Genomic DNA, 13,616 nt, shown 5'->3' with positions numbered 1-13,616 from the left:
AATAAGGAATTCAGTTTCTAATTTAAATTACAAGGAATTAATAAGGAATACAGTTTCTAGTTTAAATTGTAAAGAATTAATAAGGAACTAATTAATAAGGAATTCAGTTTCTAATTTAAATTACAAGGAATTAATAAGGAATTCAGTTTCTAATTTAAATTACAAGGAATTAATAAGGAATACAGTTTCTAGTTTAAATTGTAAAGAATTAATAAGGAACTAATTAATAAGGAATTCAGTTTCTAATTTAAATATCTTCATGCACAGTTATGCAATTCTTGGCAGTAATGGGTGCCAAATAAAACAAAAGGTATAAAAGGGCTTAAAAATATGGCACCAAACAGCTTAAAAAGATGTAGCTTTCCTGTCTTATGGACAAAAAGCTTTCAGAATTTAAGTAACTAGTTTTGTTCATTGATTTTCATAGTTCAATGTGGCAACACTGACGAAAATGTCACGCTGCCAAAAAATCGTCATAATTTTGAAATACCTATAGAAAATCGTAGAAAATTGCTGTTTTCAAGTATGAATAGACCTAATTTGAATCCAGAGGCAAAAAATAGAGGAAAAAGGTGGCCAACTCCCAGTCATTACGAAATGATAAATTATACAAGTCATGTAGGAGAAGATTTATCAGAAGAACTTTGATATTCCGGGTGTGCAAGGATGGGGGTTGTGCCCTTCCTCGTCTCTGTAGTGCAATTTTAATTCTTTCTTTTTTAATTCAAATTTTAATTCTTGTATATTATTTTAATCCAAATGTTCATAACTGAGAAAATGACATTACTGAAGAAAAAATCTAAACAATTTTTAGATTTTGCTGTTGTACCTATTTTTTCAATATTAGTTGTTTACTCAGTATAATTTTCAGGCTCTTCGGTTAGTTGGAGGAAATCCACCTCTTAAGCCTCATGTAGACTGTATAACATCACGCCGCCTCATCCGTCTTCCTGGCCTTATTGATGTACATGTCCACGTAAGAGAACCGGGCGCTACTCATAAAGAAGACTACTCAACTGCCACCGCTGCAGCCCTAGCAGGTGGCGTTACTCTCATATGCGCCATGCCAAATACAAATCCAGCTATTACAGATAAAATGGCGCTAATGACAGTAAAAGAAGCAGCCACTCGGGGTGCGAGATGTGACTATGGACTGTACCTTGGGGCAACTGAAGAAAATTATGCTGACGCTCCTGCACTTGCCCCATCTGTCATTGGTATGAAAATGTATTTGAATGAAACTTTCACAACCTTAAAAATGGACAACATGGCAGCATGGATGAAGGTATGAAATTAGATAAACAATTTTTCATGAAAATCAAAATACCTTTAGTGATAGAATTCCTGTAAGTTCTTCATTGGCAATATTTACATAAATGACAAGCGTATTGTAAGAATGTACATGATACAAAAGGTCTATTTTGACTGCTTCGTGGGTTTCCTCTTATTTATTTAATGAATTCAAGATGCAACTATAGACACAAAGGGTATACTATTTAGCCATATACCCCTCCCACTACAAGCTCGAGTTTTTACACGATTTCACCTACTTTTGAATCCTACCCCTGGAATTTTCTCGTCTTTTTTCGACCAATTACAGCACATGTGTGTTTTTTTTAAATATATCATGAACCTTAGTTTGGTATTGGTTCTTTTTCTTTAGTTTTCATAGAACTGGCTCACATAAAGGTAACTTCTCTCTTGTGTTTACTTAGACATTTTGTTTTATCAGTTTCAATAGTTTTACTCTATCTTTGTTTTTAGGAGACAGAATACTACTATTACTGTTACAGAAAGCTGCTATATAAAGTCATTTTTGTAATTAAATAAAAAACAACAACGAGTTTTTCCTAAAACTTAAAACGAGCAGAAATTATTACGTATATGAGGGGTTTCTACCCCTAGTCAATACCTCGCTCTTTTCGCTAAAATTTGAATTTTGTTCCTATTCCTTGAGAATGACCCTTGAATCACAAAGGCCGTTTAGTTAGAATAAATGGTTCTTTTGAAAGTACTATAAAAACTTTAGCGTAAAGAGCGAGGTATTGACGATGAGGCGAACACCCTCATATACGTAATCATTTCTCTTCGTTTTAAGTTTTAATGTTGCTCCTTCTTTTCAGTTGAAAAAATTTGTTATTTTATTTAATTTCTGATCGTTTTTTAAATAATGCTGGGAAATTTGGTGCCCTCTTCATAGAAAGTTCTCTTCTCCCGTGAAAAATGCCTCCATGGAAATATCCCACCACGTAGCCCCATTCCAACGACCCAAAGCTCATAACTTGCAGTCCTTCCCCTGGGACCCGTGGGGACTAAATCGTCCCCAAAGATATAGTTATTAGATTCTTCAACTATGTTGAACAAAATGGCTATCTCAAAATTTTGATCCAGTGACTTTTGGAAAAAAATGAGCTTGGGAGGGGACCTAGTTGCGCTCCAATTTTTTGGTCACTTAAAAAGGACACTAGAACTTTTAATTTCCTTTCGGACGATCCCTCTCGCGACATTTTAAGACCACTGGGCCGATACGATCAACTCTGGAAAAAAAACAACAAATAAACACACATCTGTGATCTTTCTTCTGACAAAAATACGAAATTCCTCATTTTTGCAGATAGGAGCTTGAAACCTCCACATTAGTGTTCTCTGATATGCTGAATCTGATGATGTGATTTTCATTAAGATTATATGACTTTTAAGGTGTGTTTCCCTCTTTTTAATAAAATAAGTGATTTTTTTTCAGACTCGTAACTTTTGAGGGGTTAGGGTAAACTTGATGAAACTTATATATTTAAAAAATTTGATTAAAAATAAAAATTTGATTCTTTTTAATGTACCGATTGGTATCGTAATTCTGTTTTTAGAGTTTTGGTTTCTATAGATTCGGATCGCTCCTTACTTACAGTTCGTTACCACGAACTATTTGAAAAGAAACAACATTTAAAGTAAACAAAATATTTTACCGAAAAAACGCATTTTCTTACACTAGATGATGCTATACTTAAAATGGACTGTGGGGTATCATTGATGATTACGTAGTTTATTATTTAGTAGTTCCTGCTAAGGAAAAGGCGAAGGCTTTTTCCTCGTGTAATCTTCTGTCTTAAATCCACTCATAATTAGGTTTTGTTCTCATTAATTAAAGTTAAGGTCAACAGTACTTTCACAAGGCTTTCAGAACAAATCTGCAAGCTAGTCTATCTTTAAAGAAACGAACGAGTTAAACCCTGTTCTTTTCTTCTGGGTGTTTCTGAGTCATAGTCATTTTTTTATATTATATATATAAATATTAATATATATTATATAATATTTATATTAATAATATTTAATAATGATAATAATATTAATTAATTAATAATATAATAATAATATTTAATAATAATAATAATAATTAATTAATAATATAATAATAATATTTATATTAATATAAATATTAATATATATTATTATATATATTATATTATATATATATTTTTTTATATTTATATATATAAACTATATCTTAAGAATAATAGAGGAGACAAAAAACTTAATTGCTCCACAATTGTGTGGGACATTTTTCTACACATCATTATCACGTCTCAGACACCACAAACTGGTATATATAAACTAGAAGTTGCCTCTATTAGGTAAGTATTGTAGAGTAAGGACTCCCCTTTGAAACTGAAGGATTCGAGTTCAATGCCCTCTGTGGCACAATTGATTAAATGGATAGAAGTTCAGTTTCTTTCGGCATGGAAAGCAGTGGGTGGTAGTAGCTCGTGCTCTACCGTTTGACAGTGTAGAGCGTTGTGTTTTGTGACCATTCTTGAAAAAGAAGGGAGCATAGCACAAAGAGGTGCAACCATGAATATTCTTTAGAATAATAGAGGAGACGAAAAACTTAATTGCTCTACAATTGTGTGGGATATTTTTTCACACATAGTTAGATACCACTAACTGAATAGTATATTTATTAAAAGTTGCCACGGTATAGTGAAGAAAGCACTCCCCTTCGGCTCTGAAGGGTTCGAGTTTAAAGCTTTCTGTAGTAACAATTATTGGCAATATACTTCGTTTCTCCATCCTTGAAGCATAATTAGCCCCCTTATCTGCCTGCTCATTTTTGAAAATATGTGAGTGTCCAGTTACAGATGTCTTGACGTTTTATAGATGTCTTGACGCTCTCCTAGCTGTGTCTTGAAATTAGGCTGCCAGTCTTTCTCAGGAAATCAATTCTAGATTCAGCCCAGAGAATTAGTTCAAATAACTGCCGAGTCTTGAAATTGCCGACTAAGCCATATAAAACCAAAATTAGCTCCAAAGACCTTAACAGTCCTTCTAATTCAGACTGTTGATTACTTTCATTTTCAGTTCTCATATATATCGTCTCTTACTAAGTTTTAGAACAAGAGACAAGAGCTCATATGGTATAAGATCTAACAAAATTCTATGAATCAATAGATTGATTTAAAAGGAAGATCAGAAGCTTAGTGCCGGTCGGGATTTAAAATAAGAGCACTGAGTCACGATGTCCTTCTAAGTATCAAAATTCATTAAGATCCGATCACCCACTCGTAAGTTATAAATACCGCATTTTTTCTAATTTTTCCTCCCCCTTTAGCCCCCTAGATGGTTGAATTTGGGAAAACGACTTAATCAAGTCAATTTGTGTAGCTCCCTGACACGCCTACCAATTCTCATCCTCCTTGCACGTCCAGAAGCACCAAACTCGCCAAATCACTGAACCCCTCCCCCCAACTCCCCCAAAGAGAGCGAATCCAGTACGGTTACGTCAATCATGTATCAAGGACATTTGCTTATTCTATCCACCAAGCTTCATCCCGATTCCTCCACTCCAAGCGTTTTCCAAGATTTCCCCCTCCATCTCCCCCCAATGTCAACAGATCTGGTCGTGATTTGAAATAAAAGCTCTGAGACATGAACTCCTTCTAAATATAAAATTTCATTAAGATCCAGTCACCTGTTCTTAAGTTAAAAATACCTCAATTTTTCTAATTTTTCCAAATTAACACCCCCCAGCTCCTTCAAAGAGAACGGATCCGTTCCAATTATGTCAATCACGTATCTAGAACCTGTGCTTACTCTTCCCATCAAGTTTCATCCCGATCTCTCCACTCTAAGCGTTTTCCATGATTTCTGTTTCCCTCCTCCAACCCCCTATGTCCCCGGATCCCATTCGAGTCGAAAATGGAGCATCTGAGACATAAGATCCTTCTATATATATATTAAGTTTCATTAAGATCTGATCACCTATTCGTAAGATAAAAGTACCCCAATTTTCACGTTTTCCAAGAATTCCGGTTCCCCCCTCCAACTCCCCCCAATGTCACAGGATCTAGTCAGAATTTAAAATTAGAGCTTTAAAGCACAAGATCCTTCTAAATATCAAATTTCATTAAGAACTGGTCACCCTTTCGTAAGTTACAAATACCTCAATTTTCAAAATTACCCCCCCCCCCAATTCCACCAAAGAGAGCAGATCCGGTCCAGTTATGTCAGTCACGTATCTTAGACAGGTTTCTATTCTTCCCATCCAGTTTCATCCTGATCTCACCGCTTTTTTAAAGTTAGAACTTTAAAGCACAAGATCCTTCTAAATATCAAATTTCATTAAGATCTGGTGACCCGTTCGTAAGTTACAAATACCTCATTTTTCGAATTACCTCACCCCCTCCAACTCCACCAAAGAGAGCAGATACGGTCCGGTTATGTCAGTCACGTATCTTAGACAGGTTTTTATTCTTCCCATCCAGTTTCATCTTGATATCTCCTCTAAGTATTTTCTAAGATTTCCCTCCCCCCAACTGCCACCCCCAGTGACGCTAGATCCAGTTGAGATTTAAAATAAGAGATCTGAGTTACGAGGTCCTTCTAAATATGAAGTTTCATGAAGATCCGATCACTCCTTCGCTATTTAAAAATACGTCATTTTTCTAATTTTTCAGAATTAACCCTCCCCCCCCCCCCCAATAGAGCGAATCCGTTCAAATTATGTCAGTCACGTATCTAAGACTTCTGCTTATTTTTCCCACCAAGTTTCATCCCGATCCCTCCAATCTAAGCGTTTTCCATGATTTTAGGTTCCCCCCAAAACTCCCCCCAATGTCACCAGATCCGGTCAGGATTTAAAATAAGAGCTTTGAGACACAAGATCCTTCTAAATATCAAATTTCATTGAGATCCGATCACCCGTTCGTAAGTTAAAAATATTTCATTTTTCTAATTTTTCAGAATACCTCCCCCCCCCAACTACCCCAAAGAGAGCGGATCCGTTCTGGTTAGGTCAATCATGTATCTAGGACTTGTGCTTATTTTCCCCACCAAGTTTCATCCCGATCCCTTCACTCTAAGTGTTTTCCAAGGTTTTTGGTTTCCCCCTCCCAACCCCCCCCCCCAATATCACCAGATCCGGTCGGGATTTAAAATGATAGCTCTGAGACACAATAACCTTCCAAACATCAAATTTCATTAAGATCTGATCACCGTTCGTAAGTTACAAATACTTAATTTTTTCTATTTTTTCGAATTAACTGGCCCCCACTTCTCCCCAGATTGTCAAATCGAGAAAACGACTATTTTTAATTTAATCTTGCCCGGTCCCTGATACGCCTGCCAAATTTCATCGTCCTAGCGTGCTTGGAAGTGCCTAAAGTAGCAAAACCAGGACCGACAGACAGTCAGACCGACAGATAGACCGACAGAATTTGCGATTGCTATATGTCACTTGGTTAATACCAAGTGACATAAAAACTGTATTACTTGTAGTTGCTCCTCTGGGTTATGAAATCGTATTTGAGTGACTCATTTCCTGAAATGTCGTCACATTCCCTGAAAGCTCGTCCACTGGTTTCTATAGTCTACCTTGTTGTATTGTAGAACACATGAGGTCCTGCTTAGTAAGGAGTGATAATATGGCCCGCTCTTTACTAGGTTCCAGCCTAGAAAAGTCGAAGTATTTTTTTTTTCTCTCTCTTTAAATAAGTGTTCAATTGAAGTACCACCTTTCTTGAAGCTCTCTTAGATGTACCCTAAGTGGACATATCTTACAGAAGCTAGGGAGATTGTTTCCCCGCTTGGCAGGGGGATTGTTTTCCCACTGGGACCAGCAGGAAAATAATCCCTCTAGTTTCTGTAAGATATCTCTGCTGATGGCACTATTTGGACTATAGATTGTTTCCCCGCTAGGAGGGGGATTATTTCCTCACTGGGTCCCCTATGTCCTCTCTGGTAAAATATGTCTGCTTATGGCATAATTTGGATTATAATACTCTAGTTGTAGGTGTGGTGCACAGGTGTGGACACAGGGACTTGTGTGTGTCCCTGTGTCCACCCTGTGAATATAGATAGACATATATATGTTTTTAACTACGTAAAACCTGCGAATATACAACATTCTTCGTTGTCCCATTGTCTGTGCATATACAAAGCCTTATATACTTATAATGACGTCATATGCAAACCCTCTTTTTACAAACAGACAAACATGCATACATACAACTTATTTTTATATAGATAGATAGATAGATAGATATACACTATAAATTAACTACGTAAAACTTGCGAATATACAACATTCTTCGCTGTCCCATTGTCTGTGCATATAAATAGATTGTCAGGTTTACCGACCCTCGAACATGCAACATACAATTGTCCATGGGAAAACAATCTGTATTAAGATCTATACCGCATTTTTCTAATGATTGCCGTTGAGCTTTGTTGACGGTGATTGCAAATGCTAATCGAATTGAGAATTGTAATCTTTTAAATTGAAAAGGCAGATCCGTTGGAATCACGGGAATGCGAGGAATAAGAACAGCCTCACCCTCAAAAGGTCCTGTCAAGATTGTTGCCTCTATTACGTTTTAGGTTGTTTTTTTTTACGGCAAATCGCGTGCCATTGCAAAGCTTTGGTGGGTTAATATTTCGTAACAGTATAATTGGTACGCCTATTTTTAGTTGTAGCGCGTGTGGTGGAAACCCTGGGAGATCCAGGGAATTTAAAAATTCAGATGGATAATTAACCGCTTCATTTGGTTCCAGAACTGTGTCGACTGACTTGTAAATTACTTCCTGGTCTCGAATTTTGGTCAAAATAATATTGTTGATTTTGTGGACGTCTTTATTCTTGGCTGCCAATATCGTTCGTTCACTGAGCCATTTATGATTTTTATAATTGGTTAAAATATTCGGAAATACCTTTTCAGCCAATTCATTTTTGGACGTCACTAAAATAAACAGAATTCAGCAGGCAGTTCTATACGTCCTGAAATTGAGTCTACTGGGAGCTTTCCGTTTCCAATTGCCAGCAATTGATTTGAAAATATTTCACCAGAGTCATCGTTTTGCAATCGGACAAGCATATTTATAGTTAATTTTAATGTCTTTGCGTGTGCCCATAGATTAGAATTTTTCAGGCAAGCATTCATTTCGTCCGCAGGGGTAGATCTAGGTATTATAGGTAATGTTTGCCTGGAATCTTCCGCAGGCAATATTAATGTGCTGCCAAAGGGTTTCGAATTTCCTCGCAAATCTCGTAATGATTGCTCCAGAGCCTTGAACGATTTTTTGTGTGCCATTGTGCACTCGTCCCAAATAATAAGTTTGCATTGCTGCAATACTTTACCCATCCCAGATGATTTGGAAATATTGCACGTGGTAGTTTCTGTAGAATGCAAATTCAGAGGCAATTTCAAAGCGGAATGAGCAGTTCTACCACCAGGCAGCAACGTTGCGGCTATTCCGGACGACGCAATTGCCAACGCTATGTCGTTTTTTGATCGAATTGATGCCAGAATCAATTTTATCACAAACGTTTTACTAGTACCTCCTGGCGCATCCAAAAAGAAGATTTCTCCAACGTTGTTATCTACACAATGCATTATCTTATCATAAATGTCTTTTTGCTGAGACATTAACTTAGAAATATTATTTTGTACATACGACAATAGATCACTCGTGTTGTAACTTTGTTCACGATCCAATTCTACAAATGTCGAAACAGCAGCGTTACGATTAGGTGAAGGCATTCCCAAATCCTGAAGAGGTTTGTTTGTCATACATACGCACAAATCTTCAACAATAACTAAAGTGTAGTTATAAATTTCTGATGTACAATCAATGGTCATATCTGACGTCTCTAACCGTTTTCGATGGAGTATATCCTCGGCCATTTTCGATTTATGTTTCTCCCATAACTCTGTAGGAGCTGAAGGAGAGCACGATGTTAGTATGATTCCAAACAATGCACGAATTTGACTTAGAGTTGACGTTTCACACGCGTCATTGATGCAGTTATCCCAGTGTTGGTCATTCTCCAAAAAATTCAGAGCTTGGCATGCACTACGCTAAGTGTCATGTATAGTACCGTTTACAGTTCTCAGGTACTCAAAGAACTCGGACCGGGTACATTCACCAAAAGCAGGCGGAGAAAGAAGCATTCATGTTCATTGGGGTGAATGGTGTAGAGTCTTCCTATCGCGGTATCTTTGAAGATGGTTGGTTGGCCGTCGACTGACTTACCCTATTTTCGACGTTCAAATGATTTCTTTTTAGCATTCCACGTGTAATACGAAGGTACTTCAGTATACAGCAGTTTTTTTGCAAAAGAATCATTTTAAAATAACGAAAAGAAAGCAGTTAACGTTGTATCCGGTGGATTCAGGGCTCTTTGTTGCACGTTGGATTCCAAAAAATAAACACTTTGTCCATTCTGTAAATGTACCGCTAAGTGAACAACAGCTGGACTTCGTTCATGTATCGGAAATGAAAGAATTTGCCAAACAGCTTCATTACTGCTTATGTATCTTCCAGCCTGATATTGTACGATTTCATCGATATCACTGATTTTGGACTGCAAGCCAAAAGCTGCCATGTCGCTACCTTTGTTGACGTATTTACATATGTATTTGATTGCCTTTACGGAGTTACAGTATTCAACGTTTATATGAGCATTAAATGTTTTTGATAATAAAGGTGAATATGGAACAACCCACTGGTTATCTACTTCGATGGTGGTACCGTCATGCTTCTTTATTATTGCTGTTTTACCGCCATCTTCAGTAAATCTTCTTCTATATAGTGGGTAACCATCATTGCCGGTAATTGTGATGGATACTAAAAGTCGAGGATATTGCTTTGTGCACCTTCCTTTGGCCATGCATGGTGATTTTTCATTCAGTGCACCGCAGGGTCCATGTATCATTTTTTTTTACCACAATATCATATAAGCCATTATCGACATTTTCATCAGGTATTTCAGCCGAAATCACATTGTCAATGTCATTAGAAGTAATTTTATCATGTAGCCAGATTAAAATATTTGCGTGTGGCAATCCTCGTTTTTGCCATTCCACTCAGTACATCCAGCATCGCACTGACCCAAACACTTTAAGTTTTACTATGTAGTTTATCAGTGATTTCAACTTTTGCCGGAAGACTTGGGCCGTAATGTCATGTCTATGAACCGCCGATTGTCCTTGAAGTAAAAGCTGCTGTATCTCGTTCCAAGATTGATTACATGTAAATGTAATAAATAAATCTGGACGATCATAGAGACGAACATACGCAATAGCATCTTGAGCATATTCATGCATATGACGGGGACTGCCAGCATATGACGAAGGTAAATCGTTAATCTTCTAACGTTAGTGGTATTACCGTCATTTACAACTGCATCTCGGAAATGAATGTATTGTTCAGAGCGGAGCTTGGTCTGATTCAGACGGATAAATAGCAAACGTTCTGATTCAATCTTTGCATAAATATCAACGATGTATTGGTGAAACAATTGACGGCATTTTAAAATATAATTTTCTTCATTGTGACGAATCATTAGTCTATAGGAATAATAATTCATTGCACTGCATTTCTTATCCGTTTGTTTGTTAGTGGATGGATCTATCAATTTATTATTAAAGTGATAGCCGTCGACTCCATCCCAAAAAATGATAGGATATCGTAGGGCATCGTAGCATCGATGAGTTTCAGCAATTCTTACCAACTGAGCGTTTCGCTTATGAAGAATAATATCTCGAGGTAAAAACTGATCACCAATCACAACGATTGCCAATTCGTCGATAGTTGGAGCATTGTATCTACGCACATGTTCGCCAATAGGCATTTTGTCAGCGAAAATAATAATTTTATGCGCATCAGTAGGCATTAAATCGATTGCTGTTTTGAACAGGCCCTCTAAATCATTATTTTCGTGGAAAAGATGTTGCAATTGGGAAACGGTAGTCATTCAACGTCGGGAGAAATTTCGCAACGTGCATTCAATTCAGAATTGCTATCACTGATGAAGTACAGTTGTAAAAATTTATGATTCTTACCTGAGAATGGTAGGAGGGACCCTGTTCTATGATAAATTTGCCCTTTTACTTTGAAAGTAGGCATAAATTGATCTTGGTTTTCGATTTAGGCACTAAATGACGTCATTCGGAAACATGAGTTATATTCTGTGATGCTTGACAAAAAACGCTTAGATTCTGACGTAGTTCCAGTAAGCAAAGTCTTCAATGGCTCTGGTGGTGCAGCCAGTTGAGGAGGTTTAACTTTTCCTGGGGCGCAACACATTCCCATTGTTTTACCATTAAATTTCAAAGCCTTGCAATAGGGACAAAATGCAATAGTCCCGATTTGAACACATCTACTCAAGCTATAGTCATCGACTGGGCTGTACCTGAATGCCAGGCGATAATTTTAAAGTTGCTCTTGTGATTCCTCGGCACGGTTTCTTTTGGCATTATCTCTTTGAGCCTCAAGTCTATTTTAACGTTGTTCTTGTGATTCCTCGGCACACTTTCTTTTGGCATTATCTCTTTGAGCCGCGAGCCTGTTTCCACGTTGTTCTTGTGATTCCTCGGCACGATTTTTTTTGGTAATTTCTCTTTGAGACGCAAGCTGGTTTTCATGTTATTCTTGTGATTTCTCGGCACACTTTCTTTTGTTACTTTCTCTTTTAGCCGCAAGCCTTTTGTCGCAACCCTTATATACTTATAATGACGTCATATACAAAGCCTTATATACTTATAATGACGTCAACTTATAATGACGTCAGTCCTCAAACATACATACAACTTATTTTTATACATATAGACATGCATGTATATGTGTGCAATTGACGAACTTTCGGGGAAATTGACGACATTTCAGGTAATGAGGTAACGGAGTCACCCAAATATGATATCATACCCCAGAGAACCAACTATAATCAATACAGATTTTCCGCAACCTTATATGAGTCCATAAGTATGAGAACTGAAAATGAAAGTAATGAACAGTCTGAATTGACGGACTGTTAAGGTCCTTCGAGCTAATTTTGGCTTTATATGGCTTTACCGGCAATCTCAAAACTATGCAGTTATTTGACCTAATTTTCTCGGCTGAATCTGGAATTGATTTCCTACGAAAGACTGGTAGCCCGATTTCGAAACACAGCTAGGGGAGCCTCAAAATAGCTAAAAAACATGTGTACCTGGACACTCACATATTTTCGAAAATGAGCATGCAGATAAGGGGCTAATTATGCTTCAAGCATGAAGAAACGAAGTATATTGCCAATAATTGTTACCACGTAGAGCTTTGAACTCGAACCCTTCTAGGCCGAAGGGGAGTCCTTTCTCCACTGTACCGTGGCAACTGATAGCATTAATATACTATTCAGTTAGTGGTGTCTAATGATGTGTAAAAAAATATCCCACACAGTTGTGGAGCAATTTAGTTTTTTGTCTCCTTTTTTATTTTTAAGAATAAAGTTTACAAAAACAACACACATACGGAAACACACATCAGAAAAGAGCAGTATTTAACTCGTTCGTTACTTTAAAGATGATTTATGGCACTTGGTATTAACCAAGTGACATATAGCGATCGCAAATTCTGTCGGTCTGTCTGTTGGTCTGTCTGTCCTGGTTTTGCTAGTTTAGGCACTTCCAGATAAGCTAGGACTTTGAAATTTGGCAGCCGGATCAGAGACCAGACCAGATTAAATTATAAATAGCCGTTCCCCGATTCGACCATCTAGGGGGAGTGGTGGGACGGTTAATTCGGAAAAATTATAAACAATGAGGTATTTTTAACTTACGAACGGGTGATCGGATCTTAATGAAATTTGATATTTAGAAGGATATTGTGTCACAGAGCTCTTAATTTAAATCCCGACCGTATCTGGTAACATTGGGGAAGTAGGAGGGGGAAACCTAAAATCTTGGAGAACGCTTAGAGTGGAGGGATCGGAATGAAACTTGGTGGAAAAACTAAGCACAAGTCCTAGATACGTTATTGACATAACCAAAATGGATCTGTTCTATTTGGGGGAGTTGGTGGGGGGGTTAATTCTGAAAAATTAGAAAAAATGAGGTATTTTTAACTTACGAAGGAGTGATGGGATGTTAATGAAATTTCATATTTAGAAGAAACTCGTAAGTCAGATCTCTTATTTGAAATCCCGACTTGATCCATTGTCGATGGGGGGAGTTGGGGGGGGGGGAGGTCTTGGAAAAGGCTTAGAGTGGAGGGGTCAGGATTAAACTTGGTGGGAAAAATAAGCACAAATCCTGAATACTTTATTGACATAACCAGAAAGGATTCGCTCTCATAGAGGGAGTTGGGGG

At 37.3% G+C, this 13,616-nt stretch overlaps 1 protein-coding gene across 1 annotated transcript in view; it reads left to right on the top strand.

Moving 5' to 3' along the window:
- The window catches only part of LOC136033939 (multifunctional protein r-like), a 248,362-nt gene that overhangs the window by 173,965 nt on the left and 60,781 nt on the right, over nucleotides 1-13,616 (top strand). The window contains exon 22 of the mRNA XM_065714958.1: nucleotides 872-1,285. Within this exon, the coding sequence (XP_065571030.1) occupies nucleotides 872-1,285 (414 nt within the window). The remainder of the gene's footprint in view (nucleotides 1-871; nucleotides 1,286-13,616) is intronic.

This window comes from Artemia franciscana, chromosome 12 (genome assembly GCF_032884065.1).
Source record: "Artemia franciscana chromosome 12, ASM3288406v1, whole genome shotgun sequence".
Taxonomy (NCBI): Eukaryota; Metazoa; Arthropoda; class Branchiopoda; order Anostraca; family Artemiidae; genus Artemia; species Artemia franciscana.
This window is presented reverse-complemented; position numbering and strand designations above follow the sequence as displayed.